This window comes from Lepus europaeus, chromosome 15 (genome assembly GCF_033115175.1).
Source record: "Lepus europaeus isolate LE1 chromosome 15, mLepTim1.pri, whole genome shotgun sequence".
Taxonomy (NCBI): Eukaryota; Metazoa; Chordata; class Mammalia; order Lagomorpha; family Leporidae; genus Lepus; species Lepus europaeus.
In genome coordinates, this window is record NC_084841.1 from 10,246,625 (window position 1) to 10,259,156 (window position 12,532).

The 12,532-nt window shown below is 40.6% G+C and overlaps 1 protein-coding gene across 1 annotated transcript in view; it reads right to left on the reverse strand.

Annotated features, from left to right (window-relative positions):
- DNAH5 (dynein axonemal heavy chain 5) overlaps nucleotides 1–12,532 on the reverse strand; it is a 265,270-nt gene that overhangs the window by 27,321 nt on the left and 225,417 nt on the right. Inside the window, exons 70-73 of the mRNA XM_062212620.1 lie at nucleotides 11,034–11,183; nucleotides 4,377–4,622; nucleotides 3,015–3,234; nucleotides 1,515–1,720 (exon numbers count right to left, since the gene is read on the reverse strand). Of these exons, the coding sequence (XP_062068604.1) occupies nucleotides 1,515–1,720; nucleotides 3,015–3,234; nucleotides 4,377–4,622; nucleotides 11,034–11,183 (822 nt within the window). The remainder of the gene's footprint in view (nucleotides 1–1,514; nucleotides 1,721–3,014; nucleotides 3,235–4,376; nucleotides 4,623–11,033; nucleotides 11,184–12,532) is intronic.

The following is a 12,532-nucleotide window of genomic DNA, read 5'->3' on the forward strand; positions in this document are numbered from 1 at the left end:
AAAAAGTTTACTAATGACAATATTGAGGTGGTTCTTTAAAAAACAAACACTGTATGTAGGGCTAGCGCTGTGGCTCACTTGGTTAATCCTCCACCTGCGGCGCCGGCATCACATATGGGCACCAGGTTCTAGTCCCAGTTGCTCCTCTTGTAGTCCAGCTCTCTGCTGTGACTCAGGAAGGCAGTGGAGGATGGCCCAAGTGCTTGGGCCCTGCACCCACATGGGAGACCAAGAGGCAGCACCTGGCTCCTGGCTTCTGATCGGCACAGCGTGCCGGCCGTAGCAGCCATTTGGGAGGTGAACCAACGGAAGGAAGACCTTTCTCTCTGTCTCTCTCTCTCTCTCACTGTCTAACTCTGCCTGTCTTAAAAAAAAAAAAATGCAAGAATAATCTAGACTCTCATTTTCATTTCTTAGGATTTAAAAAACCAAATTATCTCCACTCTGCCCCCACAATTGCCCACTCCAGGTCGTCATATGGAATACCACCTTGCCTTTGAGAAAGAAAACAATAATCAAAATATGTCTGATCTTTCACACCTCAAGCAAGGACAGAGTCAGCCTAGAATGAAATGGGCCAAGGGATAGGGCAATGAGCCTGGCCTCTCTCCCCTACCCCTACCACTAGGACACAGCTGGGCAAGGTCCAGCCTTAAAGGATCCTTGCTCCTGGCAAGACATGATCTGAGATCGGCAGATCTTCTGGACCAGAGCACAGGTTTTCTCTTCACCAACACCACAAAAGCTAGAGAAAGGGCATGCCAACAGCTGCCCCCTTTTTTCCTCAGCTAGGGTTTTTTGGGGACAGGGTCTGGCAACATGATGATCTTAGCTGATAATTTGTTGAGTTCCCTTTTACCTTTCAGCCCCTAGAAGGGAATGTGGGGCCCACCTCTTTTTGTACATACACCACTCAATTCTCTTCCCTCTTACACACACATTGCAAGCCTTCCCTCTCAAACAAAAAACAAAACAAAAATCTGCCCATGTTTTCTCGAAATAAAAAGGTAGTATAGGCGCCAGTGCAGGTCGTGTAGCAGGTAAAGCCACCAACTGTAGTGCCAGCATCCCATATGGGTGCCGGTTCAAGTCCTGGCTGCTCCACTTCCAATACAGCTCCCTGCTGATGTACCTGGAAAGCAGTGGAAGAGGACCCAAGTGCTTAAGCCCCAGCACCCACATGGGAGGCCAGAAGTTCCTGGCCCCTGGCTTCAGATCGGCCCACCTCCAGTCATTGCAACCATCTGTGCAGTGAACCAGATGATGGAAGCCATATCCATCTGTCTGTCTGTCTGTCTATCTGTCTGTCTCTCTCTGCCAGTGCCCCTCTGTAAGTCTACCTTTAAAATAAATAAAATACATCTTTAAAAAAAGGCAACGTAATTTAGAAGATGATTTTGCAAGCACAGAATATCCTTGTCTTACATAACCCACCCCAAAGCAGGGCAAGTCAAGTGAGCTGGATGACCCAGGCCCACCAACCACAAGTGGCAAAGTAGCAGGTATTGCAGTACCTTTTTGACATCCATGTCATCTAAGTGGTTTTGGATGAACTGCACAGTGGCATTGAAGTCTGCTTGATTGAATTCATAGGGGATATTCCACCCTAGGGCACCAAACTTGCGCCTCTCCTGGACGGTGGAGTGCAGGAAAGCCACTGCGTACAGCATGGGTTTCCACTGGGTCGCAGAGCTCACATCCAGCAAGTCTTGGCTCACAGCTGTCATTATCAGTTGGGAAAAAAAAAAATATATATATATATATTTTTACAAATATCTTTACTTTCTATTACTTTTTTAGGTCATTAATTAATTTATCAGTTCTGACTATTCACTTATTTTGATTTATTTTATTACATTCTATGATAACTATAATTAACTTTTGTTTGTCCAGAGGCCATTTCCAGCAGGTTAATGTGGGGCTAACAATGAGATGGAAGGATAATGGCAGTTAAAATAAATACTACTACAACTACAACTACCTCTACTAATTAGCATATTATTATTATTTGGGGATTATACTTAGAACATTTACTTTTAATGAACTTTGTAGTAACTAAGATAGTAATATAGAAGTGCATTATACCCCAAGAATAAGATACAAACAATTTACTCCAAATTTAAATGTTATATTTAATCATTTATTATTTGATTTTTTTTTACTGCTATTATCATCCACCTCTATTTTATCCCCACATTACCTTGGATATTGGCTAGAATTCAAATCTTGTTGCCAAACCAATAAAATATTCACTTATATTTTTCCAGAATAAAATATAATAATTATTATATTATTATTCACTATATCATTTTAATTAAAATTCATTCCCATCCTCCCAGAAGGAACTTATTGTTTCTATTTTACATACAAGAAAACTGAAACACAAGTTGCTTGGGTGACTGGCACTCAAGAGAACAAAACACTTGTTAACACCTAGGACCAGAATCAAGCTTTTTGGCTCTGAGTCCCAGAGGCAACACTCCAGAAAGCAGAGGAAGCAAGGACAAAGAGCACAGACTCAGTTCCAATCACACCTGGAGGGACATCTGAGTCTCTTCTTGTTGATTTTCTGTACTGTTTGATTTCTAACTCAGCATTCTAACAGATGGCCCAAATGACATGAAAGCAGGCTGCAACTTTGGTACAGACTCTCCTCTTAGAAGAGGCTATGGTACCACTTCAAGTACGGAGCACAAAGAGCATAACAGACAAAATTGCCTATGCTTGATGTTCGCATAAAAAGGCAGACATATAGCAAAAAAAAAAAAAAAAAAAAAAAAAAAAACCAAGCCTAAATATAGCAAGGGTTGGGAAAATAAATGGAAAAGGGAGAATCACGCACTCTGATTCCCCAACACTGCCAGAGCACGTTCCACAAGGACCATGACAAGGGAGACTTCCCATGGTACTATCTGCTGTAACTGTATTTTAGCCAATTCTGACTTTATAGTTTCTTTAAGCAAACCAGTCAGTGCGAACAATTCAGGTAAACTCAGAGGCACGCCTCGACTCACCCCCATATGTCCTTTTCAGCCCTGCCCGCAGGCCTTGTGGCGGCTCATTGGCAAATCGGATGGACATCTGAAGGAGTGTGATGGGAAACTGCTTGTGAACCTCGGTGGTCATCCACAGGCGGAAGGCATCATGGACAACATCAGTTTCTATAATTATGTCCATTAGCTCATCCATGAAATCGAGTCCCAGATGGCAGTTCTGCAGAAGCGCCCATCCTCCCTGAGTGAATGACAGTATAAGGAAATTAGGTGATTTTGTGTTTTGCCCAAATTAACCACTATGCTTTTTGGAAATTAAGTAATTACAATTTAATAGAAAAGTGTACTCACCCCTTTATATTATCTAGGTCAAATCTAAGAAAAATGCTATTTAATGGAGAGAAGCTATATTTTGCTGTTGTTTCATACATTTGTTCCATAGTATATACTTTCATGCCAATTATAGTAAAGATCTATAGGAGTAATCATGAAAACAACCAAAGTAAAACATAAAAAGAGATAATAGGACTTCCAATAAAGATGGCTGATTGAAAACATCCATATAGCTCAGCTCTCTCCCCAAATTCCATTAAACTACACAGGGATTTTTTAAATAAGGGATGAAATTCTTAAGGACAAAGACAGTGAGGTATCTCAGTAACATTTAAAGCAGATGTAAGAAGGCTGAATCTGGAGCCAAGGTTGTGGCCCAGTGGGTTAGGTTGCCACCTGCAACATCGGCATCCCATATGAGCAACAGTTTAAGTCCCAGTTGCTCCGTTTCTAATCCAACTCCCTGTTAATGCACATGAGAAAGCAACAGAAGATGGCCCAAGTAGTTGGACCCCTGCCACTCATGTGGGAGAAGCATATGGAGTTCTGGGCTGCCAGCTTTGGCCTGGCCCATTCCCAGGAACTGCAGCCATTTGGGGACTGAACCAGATGAAAGAAGATCAATATCTCTCTATTCCTCTGTGTCTCTTCTCTCTCTCTCTGTAATCCTAACTTTCCAATAAATAAACCTTTTAAAATAAATTATCTGCGTAAACAGTTTAAGATTTACCTGCCAAGAGCTGTAATTAACTGTTACAGAATTAAAATTAAACATCCTGGTAATAAACATTTTTATTCTAAGTATAACATTATCCACATCATACAAACTGATTGGGATATGGATGTTCTGTAAAAGTCAAGGCTCAGCATAAAAAGTCTGAAATTTGTATTGGCTTCTCCATGAAAATTTTCTAATAGACATACCTTTCCCTGCTTATAAACAGCAGATAGCATGTAATCTAAACTCTTAATGATTCATGATGTTTTTTCTACATTGCTATTCCATAACCTGAATACCAACAGCAAAACTCATCAGACATTTGGCCTTACATGTGTCATGGTCTGCTGCAAGAGCTTCCGAGCATGGACCTCCTGGCCCTGGCCCATGGACACATAACGGGTTTCTATTTTTAATCTCTTCCCCAAGGCAATGATGGAATCTGTGGGGTCTGAGCCCATAGACAGGAGACAGATGAGTGGTGTCCGTGGATCAGATTCCTCCCACGTCTTTTCCAAGTCCAGGATAACTCCTTCTGCATACTTTTCTCCCATGGAGTCCATGATGTACTTCCGAGCCTGCCAACAACAGTACAGGAGTCAATAAAAATAGTTCCAACTCCTTCATGCATAAATGCAGTATGGTTTCCAAAATTCATTTCTGCAGATTATCTCAGTGATGTTAATAGCCCTGCCAGAGAAATAAGACAGAGGCTTTTCTCCTGTTTGTTTGTTTACACGCCCATTCTACAGGAAGAGAGGCTGTGTTACTTGCCAAGCACAAAACCATCCAGTTAAAAAACAAGTGCTCAAGTTAAATGGTTCCTGGTCTGGAGCCCATTTCAATACGCTGGCTGCTTCTTTCAATACATAAAAAATGAAAATGCTAGGAAACCCTATTATTTGGCATGCTTTAAAGCAAATATGCTTGTATATGCATTTAAATAACCAGGAAAGCAACATAATGCTTGAGATTTAATGGGTAGTTATCAAATATATAGCAACTGAATGAATACTTATTGAATGAAATTTGTTGGATACACATTGAATGAAAGAATGAATTCTATAAAATATTTACTCTATAATCTTTCTCTCACCATTGTCACATCTTTCCTCATTGGCTCATATCTTTTACTATTAAATTTGGTTTGAATATAACCTATGTTCACAATATCACAGACTTTGTCAATTTTTTATCAACCATAAAAACTTTTTTCTATTCACAACACAGTTCTTTCTCAATATTATTTATTTTTCAACAAATGTACTGTATGACCTTTAATCTATATTCTCCCCTCATAAATAATTATATTCCTTAAAAAAATTTTCTCCTACACTTATGTCTTCTGCTGCCTGAAATGGGTAAAACCTTGTTTTCTCTTCCCCAGTAGGATTTCCCAGAATGACTGTTCTCACACAACAAGCAGAGCCCAGCAGTGGAGCAACAAGCCCTAGAAGCCTCCCAAAGGCTGGTTCCTGGAGAAACCCAAAACAGCCTCAGGGAGCCTCAAGTGAATCAAAATTTTTTAGACAGACCTGGACTCCTGTGGAGCAAGAATTGGTGAAACCATTATCTTAGACTTAAAAGAATCCAGAGTTTGACTTCAGCCAGTAATTCAGTCTCTTCCTCATCTTAAATATCTAGCTATGCTCTATTCATCCCCCAGCTGAGTGTCTTACCCCAAGTCTCTAACCTACAAATTGATATGATGTCCCCCAGTGGCCTCAACAAAGGAATCACCTGAGTTGCTATCGCCTATTGCTAAGAAGGGGTAATGGGTACCAGCTGAGTCTAGGCTGTTGAATGACCAGAGTGGCTCTACTTCCTGATTGCTCCTAAACAAGTTTTACTATTCACAGGGCAAAATGTCCCTTTCGAAAGCAGTCTTGCATGAAATCTTCCCCATAAGAACACACACACACCTGCACACACACACACACACATGAGCACAGCCCTGCTCCATAATATCAGAGAAGCTCTTACAGAAAGAGTGGGGACATTTTACTGTGGGTTCCCTCTCCTTCTGAAGTCATAAATCCCTCCCCCATAATGCCAGTCTACCCTCATCAGTGGCAGATTAAGAGGCATGCCAGTTTGGGAAAGCACACAGGTTTTCCTGTCTTAGTAGCTATCATAAGATGACTGGGGAAAGGCTCCCCACCTGGCTTCCCCAAGGTCGAAGAAGTGGTGGTCAGAGCCCTCACTGGTGAGGCTAGCCAGTGGCAATGAAATGCCAGTCAGTGCCTGTGACTCTTCTTTACTGGTTTTGGTGGCTGCGAGAAGTCCCGAGGAAGCAGCGTTTAGTCCATTTAAATTTTGGGCACAGAATGGGGCATGGTATACCACACATTTTCTTACTTTTCAATATTTTCTCCAGGTTGGCCAGCTCCAAAGCCTCTAAGCTGGGTTTAAATGCTCATACATTTTCAGCCTGTTCGAGGGATTTTAATAGTTTGCCTGACATGTTTTTGACCTAAAAAGTCTATTCTCTGTCCACAGTCAGTGCCATTTAAGCAGTGAGCTTTGTGATCAAGAAGGACATCAAAGGTTGGATGCTTTGGCACTCCACAGTTGCAGCTGCTTCTCATCCATGGGAACCTGCTGTTGTTGAAGCATCTCCACTGGTGTTCCTCACCAGGACTTCAAGGCTTCCTAGTCCAGGATGCTAGGAGTCCAAAATCATTAAGGGTACTCTACACATCCAGGTAAGTCATGGATTTGAAACCACAACAGACACGTGCTAATGGAGTGCATTTCTTTTTCTTTCTGACTTTACCTTCAGTGCAACACCCTGCATTATTTTACTTAGCCAGCAGGTTAATCCTATCAGGCACTCCTGGATCTCCCCATCCCAGATAATTCCTGCATTTAACTGGTATGAACCTTGGACCCCCAAGCTCCTCTTCCTTTTTCCCAGAAGTGCTATAGAGAAGTGAACAAATAACCCTGTCCTTCCCAAAGGATGATACATACTTTGAATAACAGCAAATAACCTAGTTTTAAGGATTCATGATTTCAGGTTAACGTGAATGCACAAAAACTGAATAATCTTGCAGAGATTTATCAGAGCAGGCTCAGTTAATTAAGAAGTGTTGACATTGCTGCTGCTTGGACGGATGGGATTTGTTTATATACAGAAGATGGCTGGGTGAGTCAGGGTGAGGAGCATGCACAGGGTACCTATGCAGAGATATCAGAACAGAAGAGAACAAGTCGCTGACTGGGCACCGAAGGACATCAGAACTGCTCGTGTAATAGCTGATGGGCCAGCTCTCAGCACGGGCCAGCCTCATGTACAGCCTGCCAATCTTTACGGAAAGCTAACAGTTCAATAACCCTACCATACAACCCAGCCATCCCACTCCTTGGAATTTACCCAAAGGAAATTAATTTGGCTAATAAAAAAGCCATCTACACGTTAATGTTTATTGCAGCTCAATTCACAATAGCTAAGACCTGGAACCAACCCAAATGCCCATCAACAGTAGACTGGATAAAGAAATTATGGGACATGTACTCCATAGAATACTATACAGCAGTAAGAAACAACGAAACCCAGTCATTTGCAACAAGATGGAGCAATCTGGAAAACATCATGCTGAGTGAATTAAGCCAGACCCAAAGAGAAAAATATCATTTGTTTTCCCTGATCGGTGACAACTGAGCACCAAAGGGGAAACCTGTTAAGTGAAACGGACACTATAAGCAACAATGAACTGATCAGCTCCTGTCCTGACTTTAGATGTACAATGTAATACTTTATCCATTTTAGTATTTGTTGTTATTGTTGTTGTTCTAGTACTATTGGTTGAACTCAGTAATTAACACACAATTATTCTTAGGTGTTTAAATTTTAACTGAAAAGTGATCCCTGTTAAATCTAAGAGTGGAAAAAGAGAGGGAGGAGATGAACAATTTGGAACATGCTCAATCGGTCTGGCCGCAAATGGTGGAGTTAGAAACGTGCCAGGGGATTCCAACACAATTCCATCAAGATGGCATGTACCAATGCCATCGCACTGGTCCAGGTGACCAATTTCAGCTCACAATTGATAGCTCTGACAGGTCTAAGACTCAAAGAGATCACACAAACAAGACAAGTATCTGCTGATACTGACTGATAGAATCAAAAAGGGAGAGAAAGATCCAACATGGGAAGTGGGATACACAGCAGACTCATAGGATGGCAGATGTCCTAAACAACACTCTGGCCTCAGAATCAGCCCTCAGGGCATTCGGATCTGGCTGAAGAGCCCATGGGAGTATAGCAGGCATGGAAAGCCAAGATATCATGGGAAAAAAAAAAAAAAAAGACCTAAATGAATGATCTCTGTGAGTGAGATCCCAGTGGAAAGAACGGGGCCATCAAAGAAGGAGGTACCCTTCTCCGAAGGGAGGAGAGAACCTCCACTTTGACTATGACCCTATCGGAATAAGATCAAAGTCAGCGAACTCTAAAGGCTTCCATAGCCCTGGCAACTCATGACTAGAGCCTAGGGAGATTACTGACGCCATGAACAGGAGTGTCAAATTGTTAAGTCAGCAACAGGAGTCACTGTGTACTTACACCCCATGTGGGATCTGTCCCTAATGTGTCGTCTAAAGCCAAGTGATGCTACGACTGGTACTGAAACGGTATTTTTATACTTTGCGTTTCTGTGTGGGCGCAGACTGATGAGGTCTTTGCTAATTAAATACTGAAGTGATCTTCTGTATATAAAGAGAATTGGAAATGAAAAAAAAAATAACCTGGTGTTAAAATGGAAATGGCATAGAAAATTAATTAATTTGAAAAAAAAAATTCTGTAGGATCTCTGTCTTTAATGTGCTGTACATTGCTATTTAATGCTATAATTAGTAATCCAATGGTAGTTTTTTCACTTGATGTTGCTATATGGGCAAAAAGTTGAAATCTTTACCTAATATATACTAAACTGATCTTCTGTATACAAAGAGAATTGAAAATGAATCTTTACATGAATGGAAGGGGAAAGGGGAGGGTGGCGGGCGGGAGGGAAGTTATGGGAGGGGGGAAGCCATTGTAACCCATAAGCTATACTTTGGAAATCTATATTCATTAAATAAAAGTTTAATAAAAAAAAAAAAAAAAAAAAAAAAAAGAAAGCTAACAGTTCATTGGTGTGAAAGACACAGAGTGCCACATTCTTACAACTGCCACATTCTTACTCACCCTGAAGAATACTTTTGTCCCAGTACCTGGTCCCAGTGAGGCAGACTCAACCCTTGAGTTGGGGGATAAAATGAACAAATACTACTCCCTACTCATACCAATGTCTCTTTTTTAGATGTTTTTGAAACACAAATGTGTATACATCATGAGACACTCCTCGATGTTTCTGACATCAGGGACAGCCACATTCCACTGAAATACAAGGAACAGCAATGCCTAGGGAGAATGGGGATCATATATTCACAGTGTAGACCTTCTAATATGCTTCCCAAGAAGTTGTCCACTTGAAAATCATAAAAGGAATCCAAAGAAAGATTAAAAACTACAGATGAGAAAACACTTTTCAAGAGGGGCCTCTTAGACCTTGTTTAGGACTTGGGTACTTTATCATAAGGACCCTGGAGGCCATGGCAGGATGCTGCTATTCCTTCTGCAGTATACAGGATGGGCCCAGGTGAGCAAACAGGAACAAAGGGAGATCAGTCAGGAGGCCATGGCCATGGTCAGCCTAGGGATGACAGCAGCCAGGATAAAGATGAAAGTTACAAAGAAGCTTTGCAGACTTACATTTCAGCATTGAAGCAAAGTTTTCTAGGAAATGTAAGAGAAGCTACTGTCGTTGAACCTTCCCTTCTATACTGCGCTGAAATAGGGCAGCTCTTTGACAACTCATTTGGGCAGGATAAAAGTAATGACGTTGAGAAGAAAAACTGAAAGAAGGGTTATCTCAGGGCCCGGAGCTGCAAACCTCATTTTTCTTTTCTCCATAAATCACTGGATTGAGTTGTTTCCATGATTCCACAGCACCAAACTGAACCTGGAGGTGATTACTCCATACGTTTTTAATGCTCCCTCTGGAGAATGAAGAGGGAAATGTCCTATATTTGATTATAAACCAAGCCTATTGTATCCCAGGATTTATTTGGAGGCCCATAAGGAGTCAACCTGTGCTGAATATTAGAGCTAAACTTTAAACTCCGAAACCAATACCCAGAACTTTCCAGTGAGTAAATTTCAATGATGCTAGGACAGCAGACTAGAGGTCTTGGGAAAAAATCAGCCTTTTGGAGGCAAGATTCACAATTAAAACATAAATAAAAATTCAAACAGCTTAAGGACAACCTTCTCTCTTACATCTAGAGTCAGGATTTTTTCTAGAGCAATAACTATGGGTTTGGGAATACTGTTCAAACCAGTAGTCTACTGTCCTCTCCAAGGCCTTAACATTATACTTACTCATACATTGTTTTCTTGTGGGCAAAATGGAGCACCTGTGCCATTTTTGAGCTAATATAAAATTACACAGAAGAATAACACATTGCCTTTGTTATAAAGGGTTCTTCAAAATGTTCATGGAAATGGAATTAAAAGGCAAGTTTATTCCAGTGCAAAAGATTTTGAAATCCATGTACAGTTTTTTAACATTTTCCATGTTTTTGATGCTCTCAATACTTGTATGCATGGATTTCAAAAAGTTGTGCATCAAAAGAAACATCTTTTAATTTCATTTCTTTGAACTTTTTGAAGTCCCTCTATACCTATATGCCAACCTTAGAATCTTTGTTTCCTCATTTACTCTTATTGCACTACTTTGTTAAAGGATGTTAAAAAATCACTGGGCCCAAGTGCATATGGCTATATGTTTAATTATTGCTTACCTTTCTATTTTCACATTTATATTGCAAGAAAATTACATAGAAGCCTACAAGAAATTCTCATAGGTACTGACATTTAAAACGTCTCCTTGAATTTAAAAGGAAATATTCTCCAATTTTCCTTTTTAAGGTACACTTTCTACCTGAGCAATGGTTCTGTCAGGACACCAGGACCTAATGAGGAGCAGACGTCTGAAGCAGTCAAGAGATTTATCGTAGGCATTTGGAAGAGGTTCCTCTTCAGGGTTTTCCTTATCAAACCAAATCTTCCACATTTTCTCATTTCTTGATATCTGAAAATACCATAGGATAAGAAATGTGTCATGCCATACAAACTATTTTTAATAAAATTCATTTTTCATCACATTTTCCAGATGTGTGAAAGTGTGGAGTATGTATGCATTTTGACTATTTTTCTGATACTAATACCAAAAGTATGATGGTTTGAAATCAAATGTGCTTTTCTCCAAAGCCAGGCTGTACTAACTCCAGTCCATAGCTAGCTCTCAAATTAGGGAAAGTCTAATTTCTTCTATGCCTTTTTGGTAACAAATTTATCAATAGTAAGGAAATACATAGAAACTCATTTTAATTATTTTCAGGAAGTCTGATTTCTTTCACAAAATACTCTCATCATTAAGAACCAAATTTCATTCTCATAACATTTTCTCATTTCCTAGAACAATTCCTATCACCAAAAAAAGACATTTAGTATACGTGGACATGTATTATTGAGTGAATAGACTGTCAGCCAATATTCTTTTATTCTGTAATTTGAAATATACCATTTAATATCATAGACAAATGAATGTTCAGACACCTGCTACCTTCAAGCAATTGGTAAAAAGTCAAAGGACACACTACATTATCCTCTAGAAATTAGAAACCAAAGGTAGACAACATTTTGTAGGTAAACATACCAAAAACACTAGACAAACCAGTAACACCTACATATTAACATAATCTTATGTTCTTAGGTATATTCCCTTTGATTAAATCCTCAAGTGTATCTCCTGAAGTATAATAAAAGGGAAAAAAAGTCTAATTTGATATGTAGAAAGAATGGGAAGGGGTTTCAGGCATAAGATACAACTTCTGGTCGAGGTGAGGATCCAGGGGGCCACTCCATGGAGAATAACTAAGAATGCATAAACTAGGAAAGTCAAGAGCTAACCTTGGAACATTTTGCAGTAAGAAAAAAACCTTTGGCCGGCGCTGTGGCTTAACAGGCTAATCCTCCGCCTTGCAGTGCCAGCACACCGGGTTCTAGTGCCGGTTGGGGCGCCGGATTCTATCCCGGTTGCCCCTCTTCCAGGCCAGCTCTCTGCTATGGCCCGGGAAGGCAGTGGAGGATGGCCCAAGTGCTTGGGCCCTACACCCACATGGGAGACCAGGAGAAGCACCTGGCTCCTGGCTTTGGATCAGCAAGATGCGCCGGCTGCAGCGGCCATTGGAGGGTGAACCAACAGCAAAAAGGAAGACCTTTCTGTCTGTCTCTCTCTCTCTCTCACTATCCACTCTGCCTGTCCAAAAAAAAAAAAAAATCTTTAATTATAGCTAAATAAAGCCACCTTTACTGCTGCCAATAGCTGCCAAATTCATTGCTGCCAATCCCACTTTTCTGTGAAGGCCAAGTGTTTGC